The sequence below is a fragment of the Camelina sativa genome, chromosome 11 (assembly GCF_030686135.1).
Source record: "Camelina sativa cultivar CO46 ecotype springtype chromosome 11, ASM3068613v1".
NCBI lineage: Eukaryota > Viridiplantae > Streptophyta > Magnoliopsida > Brassicales > Brassicaceae > Camelina > Camelina sativa.
Window position 1 is genome coordinate 33,226,724 of NC_141890.1, and position 25,782 is coordinate 33,252,505.

At 32.4% G+C, this 25,782-nt stretch overlaps 2 protein-coding genes, 1 long non-coding RNA gene and 1 pseudogene across 4 annotated transcripts; all 4 read left to right on the top strand.

The window, feature by feature from the left end:
• Nucleotides 1–3,184: 3,184 nt before the first annotated feature.
• On the top strand, nucleotides 3,185–4,674 carry LOC104724764 (uncharacterized). 2 transcript variants are annotated; one of them, XR_757768.2, is made up of 3 exons: nucleotides 3,185–3,487; nucleotides 3,702–3,796; nucleotides 4,356–4,674. It is a non-coding gene; the product is annotated as an uncharacterized LOC104724764 (long non-coding RNA). The 2 variants fall into 2 exon arrangements; XR_015571225.1 differs by lacking the exon at nucleotides 3,702–3,796 and having other exon boundaries at nucleotides 3,187–3,487.
• A 3,231-nt stretch (nucleotides 4,675–7,905) lies between these two features.
• On the top strand, nucleotides 7,906–13,216 carry LOC104724765 (cullin-4). Its single transcript, XM_010443309.3, has 17 exons — nucleotides 7,906–8,288; nucleotides 8,686–8,801; nucleotides 8,886–9,232; nucleotides 9,471–9,651; nucleotides 9,743–9,865; nucleotides 9,954–10,241; nucleotides 10,782–10,907; nucleotides 11,047–11,148; nucleotides 11,251–11,304; nucleotides 11,444–11,550; nucleotides 11,649–11,709; nucleotides 11,804–11,935; nucleotides 12,023–12,160; nucleotides 12,261–12,341; nucleotides 12,440–12,520; nucleotides 12,635–12,715; nucleotides 12,971–13,216. Exons 1-17 carry the CDS (start codon nucleotides 8,045–8,047, stop codon nucleotides 13,082–13,084), a joined length of 2,376 nt encoding a protein of 791 aa, XP_010441611.2. The 5' UTR covers nucleotides 7,906–8,044; the 3' UTR covers nucleotides 13,085–13,216.
• A 5,456-nt stretch (nucleotides 13,217–18,672) lies between these two features.
• LOC104724767 (protein neprosin-like) lies at nucleotides 18,673–21,283 on the top strand. Its single transcript, XM_010443310.2, has 8 exons — nucleotides 18,673–18,890; nucleotides 18,980–19,063; nucleotides 19,157–19,328; nucleotides 19,765–19,922; nucleotides 20,001–20,168; nucleotides 20,311–20,364; nucleotides 20,465–20,611; nucleotides 20,702–21,283. Exons 1-8 carry the CDS (start codon nucleotides 18,816–18,818, stop codon nucleotides 21,074–21,076), a joined length of 1,233 nt encoding a protein of 410 aa, XP_010441612.2. The 5' UTR covers nucleotides 18,673–18,815; the 3' UTR covers nucleotides 21,077–21,283.
• A 934-nt stretch (nucleotides 21,284–22,217) lies between these two features.
• LOC147934743 (uncharacterized) lies at nucleotides 22,218–23,250 on the top strand (annotated as a pseudogene).
• The last annotated feature ends 2,532 nt before the right edge of the window (nucleotides 23,251–25,782 follow it).

The window sequence follows — 25,782 nt, forward strand, 5'->3', positions numbered from 1 at the left end:
TATATTTAGAAATTTTGACCAGAAAAACAAAAGAAGAAAAGAAACAAAGAGCCGAATATTTATTAAGCTTATTAGATTGTAAATTAAATAAAGAAATTAATATTTGTTATTGTGTTGACCAAAAAAAAGAGTTGGGAAAAAGTGTTTGAGGAATTATTGGTTTGAGATTTGAATAGAGTTTTAAAGATGTTATCAGATGAAGATTTTTTTAAACTCTGACAAAGTTTAGAGAAAAATCATGTTTTAAACTTTCAAGTGTTACTGTGTAGCACTTTAAACATTTAGATAATTTCACTAACATTATAAACCTTTAAAATGATTTTACTAACACTTTGAACCTTAAAACTAACTTTCAGTTTTTTTGCTGTAACCCCTATCTCTTTAGCTAAAATTGTTTCTCTCTCTCCTTCAGCTTTTTTTTTTTTTTTTTTTTTTTTTTTTTTCAACACAAGAATTAAGTTTTTTATTTTCTGTGGCAAACACACAAGTTTTACACTTAAGTAAATAGCATTTTAGACAAAAATTACATTATAATTACAATGATACAACATCTGAAAAGCAAAGTACATAATCTTAAATTTGATTTATTTTTTAGAAATTTGAAGTTCTTTCTAACGCCATTTCAATTTCTTGTGGCATAGGAGAAACCAGTAAATTACTTCGTTCTCTACGTCTTGCCATACATCAGTAAATGATTACGCAAGCAATGATTAGAAGGCAGAGAACAAGAAGAATTATAAAGAAATACCTCGGGCGAAGTGAATCCTCAACATGTGGTTCCTCGAATTTCATCTACGGAAAAAGATTGAAGATCAAGAAGTAGAAGTAGAGTAATGACTAAAAACTGATGATGAATTCGTTATAAAAAGACGAAAATAATTTTCGTGAGGAAATTATATAGAGTGCCTGTGCTACTTATTTCATCTTATTGCTTTAAAACCAATTTAGGTAGTACGTAACATTTCACGTATGGAAAAAGACAAAAAAAATAAAATTATTTCTTTTACGTTTTTGGCTCTCATTTGTACTCTCTATGACAAATTAAGACGTTTTTGGGTCTTATCATAAGACCTTAAAAAAAAAGAAAAAGACGAATTAAAAAAATGAATAAGTTAAAAACTTAAAATTGTTATATTTGAAATTCTAACAAACTTTATCTTCATCAAAAACATATGAGTTCGATAGATTTGCAATGTTATAGATGTCCAGCAAACAATTAAAAAAACATGTAATAAGAAAACAAAACATGATCGAGATTCCCAACAAAGTCATTATATTCAATCAAATACTATTGATCTTCTCTTGACTCTTGTAATGGTACCAAGCACGAAAAAATTGTGAAAATAATATCTATACTAAAATTTTACAAATAATAGTTAAAAGGTGTCCCATTTGTTACTATATTATTCTTGTAAGTTTCTAGCAAAATAGCTATAATTTGCAATCGTTGAAATTTTCTTGCTAACTTGCAGCCCTTTTTCACATGTTTTCAAGGATTGCAAAATGGTCATGAAAGTTTGTAAGGATTGATTTTTTATGAAAGTTTGTAAAGATTGATTTTTTTATCAAATTTGCAGTGAATTTACAATAATATTGTGATGTATATCAATGATTGCAAAAATATTGCAAAGATATTGCAAAATTTTTGCAAAATATGTTACAAAATTGGAACGAACTTGAATATTGCAAAATTTATGTTGCAATACCATATTATTCTTGTAGTGCAATTACAATGATACAGCGTCTCAAAAGCAAAATACATAATCTTAAATTTGATTTATTTTAGAATTATGAAGTTCTTTCTCACCCCATTTCAATATCTTGTGGTACAGGAGAAACCAGTTAATTATTTTGTTCTCTACGTCCTGTGATGCACCAATAAGTGATTCTGCTAGCAATGATTAGAAGGAAGAGAACGAGGAGAACTAGAAAAAGTACCTCGCGGGGATGGGATCCTCAACATGTGGTTCCTCGAACGTCATATGCAAAAAAAAAGATTAAAGATGAAGAAGTAGAAGTGGCTTGAGAACTGAAAACTGATGAACTTGTTAAAAAGAAAATAAATTTTGTCAGGAAATTATATAGAGCGCCTATGCTACTTATTTCATCTTATTGCTCTAGAAACCACTTTAGGTAGTACATAACATTATACGTCTAGAAAAGAAGACAAAAAATATAAAATTCTTTTTTTTACGTTTTTGGTTCTCATTCGTACTCCCTTTGACAAATTATATTAAGACGTTTTTGGCTCTCATAAGACGTTAAAAAAAAAAAAAAAAGACAAATTCAGAAAATGAATTAGTTAAAAACTTAAAATTGTTATATGTGAAATTTTAACAAACGTTATCTGCATCAAAAACATATGAGTTCGATAGATTTGCAATGTTATAGATGTTCAGCAAATAGTTTTTTTTTTTTTTAAAACATGTAATAAGAAAACAAATCATGATAGCACTTCATAAATTGATCAATCGTTAATTAATAGATGTATTAAAGATCTCCCAAGTAGAAAAAGTCATTATATTCAATCAAATATTATTCGTATCTTGTTATGGTACCAAGCACGAAAAACTGTAAATTTCGATCTTTGTTTCTTGTTCTTCATTTTTCCCATCAAATGTTATGTTCCCTTTTAACACGCAGTTGCGAGCTTTGGTTTCAACGGCTAACTCTCGCCATCATGACCTTATATACCAGAACTCAAGTAATAATAGACTTTAGAAGAAAATCCTAAGGTCAATAAAACAACTCTAACTATATACATGTAAAGCCAATTTGGAACGATACAAAACCGTCGAAAAGGTGTCTGAGTCCTCAAATCTTGCATTCACATCAACCAAGTGCAAGAGTCATTTGCCCAAACAAGAGTAGTCGTGAATGAGTGATTTCTCTTATACAACATCTTTAAATGTAATAGTAGTGTACCAATCGGTTTTATTTTCTTATACAACATCTTTAAATGTATTATTGTAATTCTTCTTTTCTGAGTAGATGAAAAAATAAAATTAAAATTAAAAAATGTAATTTTATATTGTAATATTTTATTTTATCATATTTATCAATACAGTAAAAAGAAGAATGTGTTGCTCTTAGGGTTTGACACATCAGCCTGAAGCTGTTATTGACACATCAATTAAAATCACTAGCCTATCAAATTAAAACGATTAATACAGATCAGCTTTGTGTAGGTGGACAAAACAAAACCTAAGACCAAAGAGGGAGTGTTTAAATCGATTACTCCTCTCACTCAATTTTGGATACATTTTTCCCGATTTTTAAATTGATTACTCCTCTCACTCAATTTTGGATTTAGAAAATTGGAATCGCTGAGTTTGTTGCTACGTTTTGGTTCATGTACATCATTGTTTTGACTGTTATGGGTGTTAAGAGGTCACCGAGCATGTGTGCTTCCGTCGGGATTCAAGGAGTTGCTTGGACTTTCGGTGGTATGATCTTCGTTCTCATCTCTACACCGCCGATATCTTCGGTAAGTCTAATCACCTTCTCGATCTTATGATTTCACTCTCCGATTTCGAATTTCTTCAGATTCTTCGTACATCCTATCTTTAGACAGGAACAAATTAGTGTTTACAAACGTATAAGTAGGTATGATTCAATGTTAGTTTCACGGTAGGGATGGAGACTTCAAATTTTGTTTCTATTAGAAGTCTGATTTTGGCATGAACTTTTGTTGTGCCTAGGCCAATGAAAAATCGAGTACCAGAAAAATGTTGAAATTGATTGTGCGAAGAAACGACGCAGTCACTCAGATTCATTAGAGAGAGCCAAAGCAGTGGTTAGTCAATTACATACAAGATACATAGTTGATATCCGATCCATGGACTCCACAGTTTCAGAATTCAATCGTCTTTGGGATGAACAATTATACTTAAAGCTTCTTCACCTTGTCGATGCATAAGTTTTACTTCTTAGTAGATTTGTTTTTCATAATGGTTTAGAAGAAGAGATTGTGCAAAAACACGTGAAATGGATGTGTTTTTGTACTGCTCCTAAGTCCGTTGATGTCTACCTCAAGCTTCTTGTCAAGGAGACCAAATGGCTTGTTCTAATCTTTTTATGCTTATGTTTTTCTGTTTGTTGGCTGAATGGTTGCAAGTAAGCTCATGGCAGTTGATGAGATTTCAACAATTGGAAGATGGTGATAGATAGTGTTTTCAACAAATGGAAGATGGTGTGATATAGTGTTTGAGGTTGCATGTAATTTCAGATTTCGTTAATAAAAACTCATATTAGTTGTAGCAGAATTTTGAGTCATGTGTTAGTGTTTTTCCACCATTTTTTATTATGACGATGCTGCTTATATCTTCTGAACATATACCTCATGATATTTTCAGGAACTTGGAGAGAAGAAAAGGAAAGAAGAAGAAAAGAAAGAGAAAGTAGAAGTTGAATAAAAGCCGTTAGAATAAGAAGCAGCAACCAAGTTTTAAGATGAGCTAATGGAGATGAAAGAGAGACTGGGAAAAATCGAAGAGACAATAATAGAGATTGTTTTAAAATCAGAGAGACCCTCAGGCCTTCAGGGAATGCTCCAACCAAAACCTTCAAAGAACATTCTCTAAACAACTTATTTTATGAAGATTAGTTATTTTAATGTATGTAATCTAGATTATGTATGTTATGTATAATTCCAATTAATTAAATTTTGCAAAATCAGGATTCAAATATATGAATTATATATATCTCTTATTATATAAAGTTTGGTTGTTAAAGTTAGTAACTCACCAGATCGTGACACGTGTTAGTTTTAACGATCAGAGATCAAAGTTAAAAACTAACCAGATCATGACACGTGCAGTTTTAACGATTAAATATCCAAGTTAGTAACTCATCTGATCGTGACACATGTCAATTTTAACGATCAAAAATCACATCTCAAATTTTGTAACTCATCAGATCGTGCCATGTGTCAATTTTAACGATCAGAAATCACAATTTTCAAGCTTGGTAAAATGATGCATAAGATAATTGTAATCTTATTATATTAAAAAAAATTGTTAATCCTAAAAGGAAAAGGATTGTAAATACAACTCTCTATTTAAGCAAATAGATGATGACATATTTTTCACCAAACAAAATAATTTCGACTAGCTTTGTTTTTCTTGGTAAAATTTTTTTCTTTGTTTTTTATTAACCTTTTGTTTGACAAATCATTGTTCTTGAACAAGTCTCGAAGGTAATTTGTTTGTTGTCTAATCTAAACAACTATATAAAAAGATTTCTAGATATTATCACATGTTTTTTGTCGTTGTTTCTTTGAATTTTGTTTCTTTTATCAATTTCATAATGCATAATACGTAATCTTTGACTTTGAAATGTTAAACAAAATTTTTTATGCATAATAACTAAGGCTTTTGGGATTAACAAATTTCTCATGTTGTTATTATTATTTTTATTAATTTGCAGGACAGCTAGCATAAAAAAAGTTGAATACACAAATGCAAGATAACAACAGAGTTTATATAACACTAGATCAACTAAACAAAAAGCGTTCTTATCGTCAGAACGATAATACGTCTTACAAGAAAGTGGGCAGCAAGAAATTTTTAAAAAAACAATGAGCTCATTATAATAAAATTTCTCATAAAATAGAAAAAAAGATTAAGGAAAATATACAGAAAATTATTAACTCTAAAAAATGTAAATACTTACTTCTATATAAACATAGATCGTCTCATATTATTCATCTAACAAAATAATTTATTCAAAAATACTGCTTTCATATTTGTTCTATTGGTCAAACTTTTTTAATGGGAAGACAAAGTTTTCTTAATTTTTAAACCAGAATATACTTCTACTTTCTACCTTTTTAGTTTGGAATAGGTAAGATTAATTATGTTGACCCAAAAAACTGGAAAATTAATATATGCATCTTCTTTTTCTAATACTGTATTTTAAAATTTATCTGATTAATTTTAGATTCTTTTATTTAATTTATATTTTCATTTTTGAATTATTTGAGATTTATATATTATCATGCTTATAATTTTCTATTATTTCATTAATTATGTCAAATTGATTTCCTCTAATTTCTCAATCTTGATTGGTTGGTCATAGACCTTTTTTTTGTGTAAACATAATTGTTACCATTCTTTCAATCTCAAAAAGAGATAAAGAAGAAAATGTCATCAACCTAATGGTTGGATAGAATAGGCTAATCCAACACAAGCCAACAACAAACATAGATAGATTGGAAAAACATAAATCATTGTTGATATATCCATAGAAGTTTGGAGACAGAGGCTACATCATGGTGTGTCAAAGAAACTTTCATGAATACATTGGAAAATTTAACGTTAGTTACTATCAAAAGATTTTGTGACGTTGGAAAATGATATTTAGTTTCATTTGTTGTTGGAGCAATCCACTTTGAGATAGCTAAAAAGCGTGAACATGTTCTCTCTACACAGAAGGAGGACAGAGCTGAGGTTCTCTCTATGGTGGAGGAGGTTGGACGCAAGGTTATCTCCCCAAGGGAGGAAGGTAGGGGAGGTTGGATGCAAGGATATCTCCCTAAGGGAGAAAAGCGGAGCGAAGGTTCTCTCCATGGTGAAAGAGGTTGGACGCAAGGTTCTCTACATAAGGGAGGAGAGCAGAACCAAGGTTCTCTCCATAAGTGTTGTGATATAATTTATTTTTTATTTAAAATGTTTTTTAGTGATCAAAGTAACTATGCAAAGGTGAATGTAAAGAGATATATAATAATTGGCTTAATTTGTTTATATAGACATTTTCTAGGTGGTGGTCAATAATATATTTGTAACATACAATATACCTAGGTGTAAAAAATACACTTTTAATGGTAACATACAAAGAAATCAGTGTATTATAGCAAAAAAAAATTTATAAATAATGTACAATAAATTTTAATATATTTTTATTAAATTTAATTTTATTTAAAAGAATTTAAACCCGCACATCTGGCGGATCTTTATCTAGTATATATATATATATATATTAGATTAAATTATATAGTGAAAAGAAAATGCTAAAAGACTACTTATACACCAAAAGAGAACAAAAAACTACAAAAATAACTTCGCTAACAACAACAAATAACTATATAAAATTTAGGTGATTAAATTTTTATAAACTACAAAAGTAATACACCATAAAATCAAGATGCACTAATATATCTCCCACAACGAAGTAAATAAAATAAAATAAAATTTGAAATTAATGTTGATACTGATTTTATATATAAAAATACCAACTAATGACAAATTGAATAAAATTTAAGTTCCACAATTGAAGGTTTTATATTATAGTTTAAATCAGTGAAAACTAATCAACCATCTACAACTTAAAAATTACTTTGACAATTAACCTAATCCATATGCTATTCAACTTAAATATAATAATATTACAATAATACATAAAACCATACTAAAGAAAAAAATATGTTTATGTAATTTGACAAATAATTACTTTTCTAACAATAAAAAACACTATATAACAATTATGTGATTAAGTTTGTAAAAACTACAAAAAAGTGCACCACAAATTCAAAATACACTAATATATCTTCCACGAAAAAAATAAAGAAAATTAAACAAAACATACATTAGGTTAGTTAGTCTATTTATACAATTAATTCTGCTAGATTTAAAAATTTATAAGCCATCCTAAATTTGACTTTAAGATTTCTCTATTTTTATTTATTAGTGCATTTTTCTATCTCATCATTGCATAAACCATAGTTTTTACAATTAATCTAATTCAAAAAAAAATTCATATTTTCAATAATTCAGTATATCTAAAAATAGTTACAAAAAGTATTATCGCGGATCTAACCTAATTTACATATAAAAGAATTGCTGAATGAAAAAAATAAAATAATTCTTATTTTTATTTTTATTTTGCATAATAAAAATAAAATAAAATAAAATAATCTACATTTTCTCGGGTCGGGTCTAAATCGAGAGTGCACAGTGCGGTTTTTGGTAGAGAGAAAGGGTTCTTATTTTTTTGGGATTATGTTTTCTTCTTCGTGATTCCTCTCACAATTTTGTCACCCATTTTCATGTCTCTTCCTAGCAAACGCTCTACTTGCTCCGCCGCTTCTGCCTCCGACGACTCTTCTTACTCTTCTCCTCCCATGAAAAAGGCCAAAAACGACCTCCACCATTCCCCGCAACACCCTAACGCCGCCGACAAGGTTGGCTTTCCCATGGAGGAAGATCCAACTCCCGCCGCCGCTAATCTCTCTCGCAAGAAAGCTACACTGCCTCAACCTACTAAGAAGCTTGTAATCAAGCTTAATAAAGGTTTCGATCGATTTCAATTTTCGATTTCTCATTGATCGTAATCTTCAGGATTTTCTCCGAGAGTAATCTTAGGGTTTGTTTTGGGGGTCTTCTTAGTGTAGTATGTAATCGAAGCTCTGGATTGATTCGATATTACTGTCTGGTACAATTGTTAGGGTTCTTAATATTTAGGGTTTTCATAAGATAGCGATTTGATGGGAATTTTTGTGTGGGTTTTGCTGTTAAATTACAGTGGAGAACTGGTGATTTTGATGTGGATGAGTTGTTGGTTTTTTTTTCCAAGTATGAATCTGTTTGTCTAGCCCGATCTAGCTAATTAAAGATCCGGAATCTTTGTTATTACCTTCTTTTTTTTATCATTTGAAGGGTTTCTGATTATACCATTTGTTATATGAAGCCAAACCATCTCTACCAAAGAACTTTGAGGAGACTACATGGCAACAGTTGCAATCAGCTATCAGAGCTATATTCCTCAAAAAACCATTTTCTTTTCACTTCGAGAGCCTTTACCAGGTTAGGCTACTTGCAAATTTACTAGCTTCCTTTCTTTTCCTATGTGTAGATGCCGTGCTGATGAGATGGTGACTGTTTTGTTAGGCTGTTGATGACCTTTGCATGCATAAGCTGGCAGGAAAGCTTTACCAACAGATTGAGAAGGAGTGTGAAGAACACATCTCTGCAGCTTTACAATCTTTAGTTGGGCAGAACACTGATCTCACTGTTTTCTTGTCACTTGTCGAGAAATGCTGGCAAGACTTTTGTGACCAGATGCTTATGATCCGTAGTATAGCCCTGACTCTTGATAGGAAATATGTGATACAAAACCCAAATGTACGTTCACTGTGGGAGATGGGTCTGCAGCTTTTCCGGAAGCATCTATCACTGGCCCCTGAAGTTGAGCAGAGGACTGTTAAAGGTCTCTTAAGTATGATTGAAAAAGAAAGGTAATTTTGTAACTTTTCTGGCCTATCAAAAATATAGCGAGGTTAATTTTGTCACATTGGGAATTTCTCTTCATAAAGCCACCTTTACCTTGTTTTATTTTTTCTGGCTTTTCTAGTAAAGATAATTAGGTATAGGTCAAACTTTCAGGAAAAATAGCACCAGTGTAAGTCGTCTATATTTTGGATAACATTTTCACCTGAATCTGCTTACATTTCCTCCATGATATTGGTCCTGCAGGTTAGCAGAAGCTGTTAATAGGACTCTACTTAGCCATCTTTTGAAGATGTTTACTGCACTGGGAATATATATGGATAGCTTTGAGAAACCTTTCCTTGAAGGAACTTCTGAATTCTATGCAGCCGAAGGAATGAAATACATGCAGCAGTCTGATGTTCCGGAGTACCTGAAGCATGTTGAGGTGCCTTGCATGAATTCATTTAGTCTCCCCTTATGATAAGCTGCAGTACAGTTAATAGTCTTGTTAAGGTTTCTACTGGTGATTTGTGCAGGGAAGGTTGCATGAAGAGAATGAAAGATGCATACTCTATATAGATGCAGTAACCAGGAAACCATTGATAGCAGCTGTTGAAAGGCAACTTCTAGAGCGTCATATTCTTGTTGTTCTTGATAAGGTTTCACTCTCTTGTTATCCTTGTGGCGGCGTGCATATTAGCAAATTTTAGTTTTTCGTAGTCTTACTGAATCTCTGAACATCTCCAGGGTTTTACAACGTTAATGGATGGACGTCGTACTGAGGACCTTCAGAGGATGCAAACCCTGTTTTCTAGGGTCAATGCACTTGAGTCTCTGAGGCAGGCAATAAGTGCATATGTTCGGAAAACTGGGCAGAAGATTGTTATGGATGAAGAGAAAGATAAAGATATGGTACAATCACTATTGGACTTCAAGGCTTCTCTTGACATAATATGGGAAGAGAGCTTTAGCAAGAACGAATCATTTGGGAACACCATCAAAGATTCATTTGAGCATCTGATAAATCTTCGACAGGTATCAAATATTAATTTTCTTGATTATTGCCTGGGTCTCTTGCTAACAATTTTACTTTCATGCAAAAGCAACAGACTGAGTAAATGATTATTGTGGAAATGTCAACCTTCAGTTACAATGCTACAATTGAAGAGTTTACATTTTATTATAATCTAGAGATTTTTCGTTACTGATTAAGTACTGTATTGCTATGATTTGGAGACATTTTTGGGCAGTGGGTACACTTTTCAAACAGAATATTCAAACATAATTAAGTACTGTATTCTTGTGGGCGCTGGACCTGATTACAGTAATGTTGTTAGCTAGCATTCATCACTTTGTATACCAAATAGTTTGATTTATTTTATCCAGTATTTGGTCGTCGCTCAAGTCTTGAGCAAAATTTTTTATATCCAATATCAAGAAGCCTTTTGAAAAAGTTCACTTTAGCGTTCTGCTCATTCGTGAATCACTGTTCTAAATCTATAAGAGTTTCATATTTTGTCCATTAGCATGCATGCCAAATTGATATACATCTTATGCTCTTGATCTATATTGCAGAACCGGCCAGCTGAGCTTATTGCCAAGTTTTTGGACGAGAAGCTCCGTGCTGGGAATAAGGGTACTTCTGAAGAAGAATTGGAGAGTACTCTTGAAAAAGTCTTGGTTTTGTTCCGATTTATCCAGGTTAACTCTGATTTCTTACATCTAGTACTGTGTTTTGTCACTGTAAATCACTGCTTTGAGGCAGTGCATTGTCTGTAACCCAGCTATTTGATCTTCTAGATATTGGTTTTGCTGATGGATTTTTATTTTTCCTCAAAAGGGTAAAGATGTGTTTGAAGCATTCTACAAAAAGGATCTTGCGAAGAGACTCCTTTTGGGAAAGAGTGCTTCAATTGATGCGGAGAAATCCATGATCTCTAAGGTTAAAAACTGATTTATTTTCTGGGTGTTTCCCCTTTCCGACAATTTGTTTTCTATATCGGTAGTTCTTACCCACTGACCCCAACTTTGGTTTTACCTACAGCTTAAGACTGAGTGTGGTAGCCAGTTTACAAACAAGCTCGAAGGGATGTTCAAGGTACTCTTTCCTTCTCTATTTTCTAAAAAGATGTTGGTCGATTGTTGAATGATCCTACACCATACCTTCTTTAATGAATTTTGTACATGTACAATAGTCCTAATGAGTTTGAACTCTGTTATATTGAATTTTTCTTCAGGATATTGAATTGTCAAAGGAAATCAACGAGTCATTCAAACAATCTTCCCAGGCCAGAACAAAACTGCCATCGGGAATTGAGATGAGTGTCCACGTTTTAACAACAGGGTATGTACTATGTATTAATTTCATCCAGGATTCAACTGCTAGAATGCTGGATTGCATGCGTATATATAAAGCTTGTTAACTTTCCATGTATAATGCAGGTACTGGCCAACATATCCACCCATGGATGTTAAGCTTCCTCATGAACTAAATGTCTATCAGGTTTTACTAAACAGTTCTTATTTAGTTTTTTCCTTTCCTCGTTGGATTCTTTTTTGTTACAGGCTTTTTTCTAAGTTATCTGTTTGTTTCGTAGGATATCTTCAAAGAGTTCTATTTAAGCAAGTACAGTGGTAGGAGATTAATGTGGCAAAATTCATTAGGCCACTGTGTTTTAAAGGCAGATTTCTCCAGAGGTAAAAAGGAGCTGGCTGTTTCCCTGTTTCAGGTCAGTAGAATTTTCTTTTTTCCTTTGTAGCCTCGTTCCTGTCTACCCGAGTTGTTGCTTAAACATGGTCTTTTCTTTTTGTCTCAGGCTGTTGTGTTGATGTTATTTAACGATGCAATGAAACTTAGCTTTGAAGACATTAAAGATTCCACTAGCATAGAGGACAAGGAGCTGAGAAGGACTTTGCAGTCGCTTGCTTGTGGGAAAGTCCGTGTCCTGCTGAAGGTTAGGCCAAAATCTCCTTTCAACTAAGGCAGAAACTGCTGAGGTTGTGGCTATACCTTTTCCCATAAGGTTGAGCCTTATTATGTAAATGTTTTTGCAGCATCCAAAGGGAAGAGATGTAGACGATGGTGATGAATTTGAATTTAATGACGACTTTGCAGCTCCCCTGTACCGTATTAAGGTACGTCGTTTTTTCCTTGCTCTCTTCTCGTAAAGTTTCCTCGAATCTTGTGATACTGTTGTAGTGAACCAATTCTTTCTTTTGTTTCCTGCGTGCAGGTAAATGCAATCCAGATGAAAGAGACAGTAGAGGAGAACACAAGTACAACGGAAAGAGTATTCCAGGACCGACAATACCAGGTTGGTTTCTGTTCCATTTTCTCTTACGATACCATTTTCTTGGATCGTTTTACAACCTGGCTCTTTCAATAAGAGAAGATTTTGACAAAATCCCACCACAACCTTCTCTTACAGATCGATGCAGCCATTGTTCGTATTATGAAGACAAGAAAAGTCTTGAGCCATACTCTTCTAATCACTGAGCTCTTCCAACAGGTAACTTTCATCCTGCTAGATGATTTCAAAACCCCTAAAGTAAGATAAAAAGTAAAACTATATTTTGAACTGGGTTCCGCGTGAATGAGTAACCAGACAAATGAAAGAAAAGATAAAACATGAAATTCCTTAACTCTGTCCACTGTCCAGTCGTACTGGTAATGTATTCGTGATGATTATGATGGTGATGATGATGAGGGCTCTCAGGACTCAACTAAATGTTATACACCCTGAGATTGTGTTTGTGATTTGCAGCTCAAATTCCCAATAAAACCGGCTGATCTAAAGAAGAGGATTGAAAGCTTGATCGATCGAGAATACTTAGAGAGGGAAAAGAGCAACCCCCAGATATACAATTATCTTGCTTAGAGTCTCTGGTAAACACCGTTTCAATATTTTCCTCTCTCTGTATATTTTATTGACAAACAAAAACAATGGCCGAAATTTTCTTTTTATTCAGTTTGAAAAAGAAAAAAAAAAAAGAACTCGAGATTCCAATCATTTCATCTCGCCGCTTTACTTGTACAGCCCTTAACTTGTGCTGCTTCTTAGGTTCACTTATTCTCGTGTTACTTTTACCATGAGCATTCACTGTGTTGATTTTATTAGGTTTTATCTCATCTGTTGTTGTTTTTTATTTACTTGGAACTTGTTCGTTTTCTGATCTTTTATAGAAGAACCTAAAAGTTGTTTTGTTTATGGACAAACATAATCGTTTTTTTAGAACTTGGAGTAGAATTTTTAAGAGAAGTTATCTTAGAGTTTTCTTTGTTGATTCCGGTTAGTGTTCTTTTGAATTGGTTCGTATGGAGAAATAGTTTTCAAAGCTTTTTTTTTTTATTCGTTTGACATTTTATACATTTCTGTCTTTAATATATACTGTTTGTGAACCACAAAAAAAAACTTCTACTATCAAAGAGCAAAAGAGCAAAAGAACGAAGAGAGAGAGAAAGAAATTGCTTAACTGATGGGAAGGTCAATAACTGTGTTTATCGGTGTGGTTAGGACATGTACTTTTGAAAATTAGTTTTGTTCTAGACGCTAATTGTACGGAATGAAATTTTATCCTAATCAACGAGAAATAATATATGGTTTTAGGCCAAGAGTTTGATCTCAAATCTCGAATCAACTTATTATTAGTCTTATGATATATCTATCTATTTATATATACATTTTTATACATTTTTAGAGATATTTTATGAAATAAATCCTAAAGTTCATATATATTTACAAGCATGCCATTAGCATTAATTATTAATTTGTTTTACATTTAATTAATTAATATTAAGTTTTTATTTTTGAAAACAAGATTTTCCATCGTAAATAAATTTCCAAAACAATGGAACCACTCCCTTTAACATTAAGTATTAAGTTTATAATTAATTTAATTAATAGTTTCCAATTTTACAAAACAATATTTTCTCCATATACAAATTTTCTAAACAATCGGCGTAATCAATAAACGAATTGATTTTCGATCTTGGAGGAGGATCGGTGGCCGAGATTTTTGATCTCAACGCATTGATTTCCCCCTAAAATATATGTTCAAAATTAAACAAAATTTAAATGCTAAAATATATCACATCCCAAGAATATTTCAAAAATAAAATAGATTACACCCAATTTCTTCCCAATTAGTTGCTTAATCGAATATTTTTTGCCTGGAAAAGTTTGTTTCTTCAACCTAATGTTCACCCTATAAATACTATACACCTAAACCCTGATTATATATCAGCAATCAAAATTACATAACTCTTAAAAAACCCTTAAAAACTCTTTCGTTCTTGATTTTTAGATTTGTCTCTAAATCTTGGAAATCTTTATAAGAAAAAAGATAATTATGGAGAAACAATGGAGTGGTTATTATATTTTTTTTTGGTTAAAGAGCACTATCAATATTTTGTAATATTATATACTTGGAATTTTAGAATATAGTTATTATATCTAATAACAAATACCTATGTTAAGTTCTAGAGAACAAAACAAATCTAGAATTTTATATTCTATCTAATAACAAATTTAATGTAATTAGGTTATAAACTTTATAAAACGTAAGAAGAAGAAAAAAAATATAAACAAAATTCTAAATTAATTAGACAAAAGTTAATTAATTGAAAATTTGAAAACTAAATAAATTAAAAATTATTATTTAAAATACAATGATTTATAATTTAGTCCCGCGGTGTACCGCAGGTGAAATCCTAGTCTTAGTATAGAAAATGATACCAATTATCTTTATTTGTTTATTAACTCTTGGTGGATGGGTAATATCTAGAATGACTATTTATGATACTATGCAATTTGTGCAAGTTTAGAAGTACATTTTGGAAGTATATTTTACAAATAACTTTAATAAGGTAGATATTTACATTCAAATGTCATTACATATGTATAGGTTTCAGAAAACAAATTAATAACACACATAAAGGATAAAAATAACAAATTCTAATTTATGCAATTTAATTAAAAAAAATAAAACAAAAACAACCAATCAAAATGAACATAGAAGATTTGATATCTAACTTACCATATTAATTTGTTATTCATCTTATATAATTAAATATCAAATCTTATATGTTTAGAGGGGATACTTCACCTCTCATCTTTATATCATTCTATTTTTGTGAAACAAATAAAATATCATATTATTCATCATCATAAAGAAAGTATTTTTTTTCCACATATGCCACAATTTGAATTTTTTTTAAATAGATATAAATTGTTCAATCTATGAAAAAAAAAAACTTGTAACGGATCAAAAATTTAAACTTTAGTAATATAATTTCTTTAAACAAAAATATATTCAACAAAAATGTTGTCTGACTAACAGGTCGGATATTGAATATTTTCTCACATTTTGTTGTTGAAATGTATAATTTTTAGATACTATAATAAACTTTATAAATATTTTAATTTGGAACATTTTAAAACAATTTAACTTGATATTTTTAAAAAGTTATCATAAATATTAAATAGATCAAAAAGTTAAAAATTATAAATACTCTAATTTAAAATTCAATTCTCTCTCCCTTCTCTCCCGAGGCGATATCCCAGCGAACAAACAAAACCACTTTTTCTTCTTGTTTTTCCGGGCCGCCGGCATTTGCCGGTGGTTCATGTGCAGTTTTTTAATTATTTTTTCTTATTTACTAATAACTAGTATGGGATTAAATCGGATTTGCCGATTACATTTCTTCTTCAGGATGACAGCGACGTTTGTGATCGTTTTCCCAATTGAGACAAACGGTTACCAATTTTTTTCAAACCGTTGCCAGATCTGAAATCAGAAACACCTTTCCCAGAGATGGTTACATTGATTTATTTGATTATAGGTTTATGTGTTCTACGATGGCTAATTGCAGTTTGTTTTGTCTTTCTCTTGGTGATGGTTGTGTTGGTGATTGTACCAACGAATTGGGTTGATTAGATTCAGAGTCAATCAAGACTGAATTTGTTTCCAACGGCGTCAACAATTAGTCAAACGCAACCAACTTTGATTAGAGTCTTTTATTATGGTGATCTGAAACGAAATCCTTTCTGGCGTTTTTCTCTGATAGTGGAGCCGATTATTGCTTGGCGAGTAAATGTGATTTCTTCTTCTGGATTTATTCAAGTCAAGCATGTGATCTCCGTGAAGAGTTTGTCAACTCTCCATGATGACCAATATTTTCAAAATTCTTGTGAAGAAGATATAAAGCATAAAATTCAAGGAATATATTGGTGTTTTGGTCGGCGAATATGGGATCTTGGAAAGTCAAGTCTATATAGGAACAACACATCGATGAAAGGTAAGGTGACGTGTGAAACTAACCGGCTGAGAAGGGTATGGCATCCCAGAAAATATGATCAATATCCACTTCAAGCAACATATCAGTGTTTATGTTTAATCAAAGTGATGCAAAAAGCATATGGGAGTTTCATCTATAAGATGTTAGCCCTAAACGAGTATACGAAGAGGGAACTTTACAGATTTTGTCTGTTGCCTGTAAGGCTTTCGTTTGGAAAGCAGGGTTACTTCCACTTCTTCATCGAAATTGATTCAATTTTCTTTATTTGGTTCAATGGTTGTATTTGAAATAAAAGAATAATGTATCATGTAACATTTTAATAATATAATAAAATTGATTTGCCGTTTAAAAAAAATATAAATACTCTAATTTAATTTGCTATAGCACAGATCATAACATGTCACTATAATATGAAAAATTCAAAACCCCAATATTATTATATAAAAAGAGAGGTATAACGTATATTAAATTACTCTTATTATAATATCTCGCTTTTAAAAAGCCAATTTATTAAATTATATCTTACAATAAAATTCAAGCACTGATGTATGACAGACAATGAAATTATAACATAGATATGATTAAAATCATTAAATATAACTATAAATAAGGGCAATTCTCATAAATACCATTTTTTAAGTTTTTTTTTCCAAAAGTACCACGTTTTTATTTTTCAAAACAACCACTAAAATATTTTTTGTTCCAAAAGTACCATAAAGTTGAACTAAAGTTTAATATTAAAATATAATCCCTTAAATCCTAAACACCCCCTAAAAACTATACCCTAAAACTAAATTTTTCAACCCAAACCTAAAAAACAAATTCTACATCCTTAAAAATCAGTTTTTGTGTTTGTGGTGTTTTTGGAAAAAAAGCTTTTGTTGTATTTTTGGAAAAAAAAAACTTAAAGAATGGTATTTTTAGAAAAAACTAAAATAATGGTATTTTGAGGAATTCCTCTATAAATAACATCATGATACATAAACTAATACAATATTTGAAAACTTTTTTGAAAACATAAAATATACAAAATTATTTCTAAAAATAAAATTCAATTTGTGTTATTAAAATTATATCTGATCTAGTATTTTTAGAAAACTCAACGATATAATATATATACCAAAGATAAAAGTATGTGGTTATTCATCTACATAAACTCACATAATATATTTATATATGTAGGAGTTTGCTTTTTATAGAATCTAAAAGGATGAGTTCTTTGTCTATTTCAGTGTCGTTAAGTTCTTAGCGACACTTATCTATCACCCATGGTCTAAATTTGTTTCATATGATTTGTAGGCTTAAAAAACTGAGTTCCTATTTTTGTAATCAATGCAAATAAAGCCTATTAATCAAATATACAAAAAGAATAAAGAAAAGAAACGGAAGAACTGGAAACATCTATTCTAGAAAGAAAAAAAAAACTCACATTAGAATCAGATATCACCAAATTGTACCAAATCTTATCAGAAACTAGTCAGTTGTACTCGTATCAGTTATACCAAGGAACTACCAATTATACCAAAAAGTATCATTACTACTAGTACTAAATTCGAACAATTTCTCTAAGATTTAATTCGATTCAAGTGTTCAATCCAATGCCATTATCAATACAATTTGACCCATATCAGTACAAGAACAAATCATAATGAATCAAATAAGTATTCATGATAAATCTTAGAAATGTATAATATCTCTAATTGAACTGAATGAACATTCATACACAAATAATTTTTCCTACACCATAAACAAGTTTAGAAGTACTTAAATTCGACGCAGATCACTTCAGTTTTGAAGTCTTTCAGTGGTGGTGGATTTTGAGCTTTTTGTTTTTTTTAAAAATTCTTTTTAATTTTTCAATTTAATTATATAAAATACTCAAGGGTAAAAATGTGATAAATTGGTCAATAAAGAGTCAAATGGTACTAAGATTATAACGTAGTATTGTGGAATTGAGTTTTTGGTCAAAGAAATTAGAGATGATTTTCCCCTAAACTTTTGATTTAATTTAAAGAAAAATAAAACAGAAAAATTTACGTTTGAAGATATGAGAGTTGATTTTTTGGTCAAAGGCCATACAGATTATTCTCCAACAATAGAGTTTCTATTTTTGTAGTCAACCCAAATAAAACCTATAAATAAATGATTGAAAAAAAAAAAAAAAAAAAAAAAAAAAAGAGAAAAGGATCTACCTTAGAACTCCTTTTCCCTGGCGACAAACAAAATCCCCTGACGACAAAACATCTACCTTAGTAAAAAAAAACATCTACCTTAGAGAGAAAAAAGAAAAGAGATAAAAGAGGAAGAAAAGAATGGCTTCTCTTTGGCTGAAGTTAGTATTCTCCTTAAGTCTAATAGGCCTCAATTGTATGGCTAAATCAACTCTGGTATGTTGTTAGTTGACACCGTAATTTGGTATAATAAATACTAAACTAATCTATTTCTCATATTCAGATTGCTGCATTTTGTGTTGCAGCATCAAGAAACCGAAATCGAGTGTGTCTCTATAAACAAACAGTCTGCATTACAACATCCTCTTATGAAGAATCATCGTATACAGGTATCATTTCATTTTCCATGAAACATACTAATTAATCAAATTTTTATAAAGAAGTATGTTGGATTAGTGAACCTAATTAAATGTTTCCTGTAGACTCGACCAAGTCGAGAGCTTTTATCAATGCTTTCTACGTCCAATGGTAACATACTCAGAGAGATTGGTTTGAAGGGATCAGAAGAATGTCCAAAGGGACAAGTACCGATTCATAAACCAAAAACCAACTTAACCGATAATCTTATTCATCCCCAACAACTTCCTAAAGAAGGTAACCTCTTGCATTTGACTTCTTCTAAATATCAATCACCTTTGATGTCAACATATTGTTGAGGTTTAAAATTTTGTATTATCACTTTACGCTTATATTTTTACGCTTACATTTATTTTTACGTATAGACGTTAAACTATATTGTGTTCACTTTTAAAAGCATATATATTATGTAATTATTTTTGTGTTTACAATTCGTAATGATGTTTGATAAAATTGGAAGATAAAATTTGTTCTTTTAAACTTTATACAAACCAAATATTTAACTAGTAACTGCAAACACAAATATAAGGATGTACACATAAAATTAATAAACGGACCCATTTTCTACTCTAAAGATTATATTTTATATATTCTTTGTTGGTATTTGGTTCTTATATCTTTTTAGTAAATAAATAATATTTTACTCTAACCACAATTCTTTTCCTTCTTTTAGGCCGTCTCCTGAAACAAACTCGTAGGGATAAACAACAGAAGAGAAAGAACAAGCTACGTACAAAAACTAAAAGCAAACCCATCTCTTCCGCAATGTTGTCTCAAAAAAATAAGAGACAACACCGCCGGCCAACATTATTTACAGAGACCCATCTACATGTAAGTAGCTCAAGCTGCAACGCCATGCATATATTAGGTGATGATTATCTTACGGTATAAATATGATTTTATTTGCAGTATGCAATTGTTAAGACATTTCTAAATACGACCACGAAATGGCGTGGAGCACAAGCATTGTTTAATATTAACAAGCCCCTAGTAGCACAAAATCAGTTTAGTAAGGCTTGGATTTGGCTTAATTACATACAAGGAAGCGTGACGAGCAGCATCCAGTTTGGTTGGGCTGTAAGTATTTTACTACTTAAAACAACATTGATCGATTTGAATTACTTGTACTTGTAGAACCTTCTTAGATAGTCATTTTAGTTAGATGTTCGGATACTACATGAAAACCCCTCTAAACTTCTCTCTCGATCCATCACTACAGGTGCATAGGAAATTATATCCAGACGATCGTCCAAGACTAACCACATTTTGGACGGTGAGTGATGATTTCATCATCTCGATCGAGTTCCATGATAATTAAACATGTTTTTGGTTAATTTTGGTATGATCATAATCAAATATTTTATATGTTACAGTCAGATCGAAATCAAAAAGGATGTTACAATGCGATATGTCCGGGAGGCTATGTTCAAATTCATAAATCAATCTACCCCGGTTTGGTTTATGATCATATCAATGTTCCAGGAGGAAAACAGAACACTGTTCATCTTTCTGTTGCTGAGGTACAGACTAAAACCCTAATTTAAGAAACAAAGATAGGCATTGACGATATGTATACAGTATCGTTTACAGTATCTATAAAATCAATGCAGGATCCGGTGACCAAAAATTGGGTATTGACGATAGGATCCACAATGATAGGCTATTGGCCACGTCAAAGTCACATGGCAGAAGGAGCTTCTGAAGTTTACTTCGGTGGATTTGCAGGACACAGTGATTTGTCTCAACCCACGACAACAGGCCCACCTATGGGAACTGGAGCTTTTCCGACACGAGATTTGAGTCGGTCTTGTTTCATGAAACAACTTAAATATGTTCTTTCGGATTATTCAGTGGTAGATATTAATTCCAACGAGGTCGAGGTTTATGTGGATAGTCGTAAGTGTTATGGTGTAATGTTTCTCAAGTATGTAGATTTTGATTCGAGAGAGACTCTTACCTTTGGAGGACCAGGTGGACAATGTTAATTTATAAATATATACAAAATTGTTGTAAATCATCACTAAGGATGGATCTCCATAACCGGCCCACATACATGTCCAAGTCCACAAGTTCTATTGGCCACATTCTCTTATACTAAGTCGGTTTTAGGAATTCCATTGTACTTAAGGTTTATATACTATTATATATGTACTCTATTCGATTGATTAATGATATACACAACAGTTTCTCTACTTTCACAATACGTTATCAGCATGAGTTTGCCCTAAACTCCACTGAGAAAATTTCCTAAAATCCTAAACCGCCGCACATCAAGTACTTGTTCGTACAAGCTCGGCGATCGGTCCTAGTTAATGATCAATCCGCGTTCGTGGTCAGATTCTGTTCGTGATCAAGCTTTGTTCGTGAGTAGTCTGAGGTTCGTGATCAAAGCTCAAGGTATATCTGAGGTCTTTAGCTCTCGGATCAATTCCATTCAACCCCATCAGTGTTTAAGGTAAACAATCGAACTTATCGGATACATATATCGAATTTGATCCTAAATTATATTAGAACCCTAAAATCTATAATTACACAATCAACAAATCAAAACCCTAAGCTTTGAAACCCTAAACCCTAAAACTTTAAAATTCGATTGCTTGAGGTTTAAGAATTGTTTAGGCTAGATTAATTGTTATTGATTGATTGTGAATTATCTTGCATAAATTGAAAACTTAAAATCGGAACTGTTTTATGTCTTGCATGAAATCCTAAAATTAAAACCCTAGAAAATCGTAAACCTAGAGAAATCTATCTCCCTAAAAACTCTTGCCATTATCCTATTCAAAGAAAAGGAAATAATCTTATCTAGAGAAAATGAAAACTTTAAAACTTAAAATTATTTACAAATTTTCTTGTTCATACTAAATTATAATTTTATCTAGGATTGTTTCATGCATATATTAAAAGACAATAAATTATTTACTAAAATTGGCATGGTTCGGTCTTAAATACCGCATGGCCTAGATGAAATTAATTTCATGGTTTGGTCTTAAATTCCGCATGACATAATCCAAAACGATTGCATGGTTCGGTCTTAAATACCGCATGGCATAATCCAAAACGATTGCATGGTTCGGTCTTAAATACCGCATAAAAATAATCGGGTGCATGTTTTGTATTTTATAGATGTCCAAGATTAACAATCTCCAATATGCTGCGTTTAATGTCTCTGGAGACAATTATTTACAATGGGCATTGGACACTAAGATTACCCTGAAATCAAAAGACCTATGTGAGTGCATTAAGGATGATAACGATTGCACTGAAAAGAATAGATATAAGGCGATTTTGCTTATACGCCATCATCTTGCTGAGAGTCTCAAGAACCAGTACCTTACCATTGAGAATCCTCTTGACCTTTGGACAGAGTTGAAAAACATATATGGACACCAAAAGACGGTGCTCCTACCAAAGGTTCAATTCGATTGGAAAAATCTAAGGATCCAGGATTTTAAATCTGTGGATGAGTATAATTCAGAGCTATTTAAGATAGTCTCGATCTTGAAATTATGTGGTAAGGAGGTTACTGAGGAAGACTTGCTAGAGAAAACATTCTCAACCTTTCACACTAATAACATACTGCTTCAGCAACAATATCGTGAAAAGGGCTTTAAGACATATGCAAGTCTAATCTCTTGTTTGCTACTTGCTGAGCAAAACAATAAATTATTGTTGATGAACAGTGCAATGAGAACTCCTGGTTCTGCCTCATTACCAGAAGCTCACAAGGTTGATATGACCAAGAAAGAGCCTAAAGAACCTAAAGAGACTAAAGAGTCTAACTACGTCCAGAGAGGCAAGTATCACGGTCGTGGCCGTGGTGGAAGAGGACATGGTGGTCGTGGCAATTACCAAGGAAACAATTATGATGGTCATGGCCGTGGGAACTGATCAGACTTCGGTCGTGGTCGAGGTAGAGGCCGCGGAATTTTCAAACCGCAACATAAGACCAAATCCATTTGCCATAGATGTGGTATGGAGAATCATTGGGTAAAGACATGCATAACACCTAAGCACATTGCTGATCTCTATCAAGAGAGTTTTGAAAAAGAATCCATAAGCTAACCTGGTTCATCTTGATGGTGAAGGAGATTTCGACCATGAGAATGATGACCAATTGGATTATGAGAGTTCAGATTGTCTAAGAGAGGATAATTAAATTTAAATGTTGTCTTGATTTAATTTCCATGTTTTATGCTTTGAATTTTATTGGATTATAATTTTGGTTTAAATTCAATTATTTTATTTCCTTCAATATATATTTGTTTGTTTTATCTCTAAAACATAATTCTTGTCCATATTAAGAAATGACTGAGGACAAGAACATACTTGTGGTGGATAGTGGATCAAGCTACACAATTTTGAAGGACAAGAGATATTTTGTTGATCTCATTTTGAAAAATACCAATATTAGCACAATAGCGGGTATAGCAAGTCTAATTGAAGGCTACAACCAGACCCATATCCTTTTACCTAATGGCACACATCTTGAAATAAGTGATGCTTTATATTCATCCAGCTTAAAAAGGAGCTTATTGAGTTTCAAATATATTAGTTTGAATGGTTTCCATGTTGAAACTAAGGGTGAAGGAAACCAAGAGTTCCTACATATTACTGAAATCACCCAAGGCCATAAGAAAGTCCTAGAGACTATACCCGCATTATCTACTGGTCTTTACCATGCTAAAATTGATATGGTAGAAGCTAATATGGCAATGAACAAGATGTTCAATGAACAATTCAATTTATGCCATTGCCGGCTTGGCCATCCCGGTTCTAACATGATTCGTAAGCTAATTATGAATTCAAATGGGCACACTCTTAAAGAGAGACGAGTTATCCCTAAAAATCTCACGCGTGTAGCATGTGCACAAGGAAAACTCATTATATGGCCATCACCAGTAAAAGTCACTAAAGAGACTTTAGATTTTCTAGAAAGGATAAAAGGAGATATATGTGGACCAATACACCTACCTTGTGGGACGTTTAGATATTTTATGGTCCTTATTGATGCATCGACCAGATGGTCGCATGTTTGTCTATTATCCACAAGAAACCTAGCCTTTGCTAGATTGCTGCCCTAGATCATACGTCTGCGAGCCCACTTTCCAGATTTTCCACTTAAGACTATACGTCTAGACAATGCTGGTGAATTTACATCCCAAGCGTTTAATGATTATTGTATGTCCATGGGGGTAAGTGAGGAACATCCCGTGGCACATGTACATACACAGAATGGATTAGCTGAATCCTTCATTAAACGAATTCAATTTATTGCTCGACCATTACTCATGAGGTCGAAGCTTCCTGTGTCGGCATGGGGACACGCAATATTAGATGCAGCAGAACTTATACGCATCAGGCCATCTAGTGAGCATACATATTTGTCATCCCAATTACTAACGGGCCATGAGCCAGACATATCCCATCTAAAGACATTCGGGTGTGCCGTTTATGTACCTATTGCTCCACCACAGAGAACAAAGATGGGACCTCAAAGGAGGATGGGAATATATGTTGGATATGATTCTCCCACCATTATTAAGTATCTAGAGCAAACAACGGGTGATTTATTTAAGGCTAGATACGCGGATCGTCAGTTTGCTGAATCCGATTTTCCTATATTGGGTGGAGAGACAAACAAGCTGGTCAAAGAAATATCATGGAATCAAACATCCTTTAATCTAGCATGTGAGGCAGAGGTCCAAAAGATTATACATTTACAAAAACTAGCTAATCAATTGCTAGATTACTTTGCTGACCCAAAGAAAGTTACAAAATCGTACATACCAGCTTGTAATGCACCAGTACGTGTTGATGTTCACAAGGAATACAATCAAGTTGCTACAGAGTCTAAGGCACGTTTGAAACGTGGTAGACCAATAGGTTCCAAAGATAAGAATCCTCAGAAATCTAAGAAAGGTGCAAATCAAACCGAGGTTAAGGAAACCATAGACATGGCCGCGGCAAACCCTAAGGAACCGATTAATGAGGTTTGGGAAGCTGAACCTCAAGGTCCTGAAGGTATTGATAATAATGAGATCTCAATAAATTATATCATGTCTGGAATTAAATGGAACCGGAAAGATGTCGACATTGATGAAATATTTGCATACAAGGTAGCACTTGAAATAAATGAGGATCATGAACCCACATCCATATTAGAGTGCACTCAAAGACCAGATTGGTTAAAATGGAAAGAAGCCATTGACGTGGAGTTGAATTCATTAAAGAAAAGGAATGTGTTTGGTCTGATCTTAAGGATACCATTCGATATAAAGCCAGTGGGACACAAATGGGTCTTTGTAAGAAAGAGAAATGAGAATAATGAAATCATGAGATATAAGGCATGGCTTGTAGCACAAGGATTCTCTCAAAGACCAGGAATAGATTATGAGGAGACATACTCCCCTGTGATGGATGCAACGACTTTTAGATTTTTAATAAGCCTGGCTATAAGCTTGTGGCTAATGGATGTAGTGACCGCATATTTATATGGTCCACTGGATAATGAAATATATATGAGATTACCAGAGGGTATTGAGCTCAAAGATAAGAATGGTTCTCGAGAACAATACTGCATAAGGCTAAACAAATCCCTTTATGGACTGAAACAAAGTGGGCGTATGTGGTACAATAGATTGAGTGAGTACCTAGCCAAAGAAGGCTATAAGAATGATCCCATCAATCC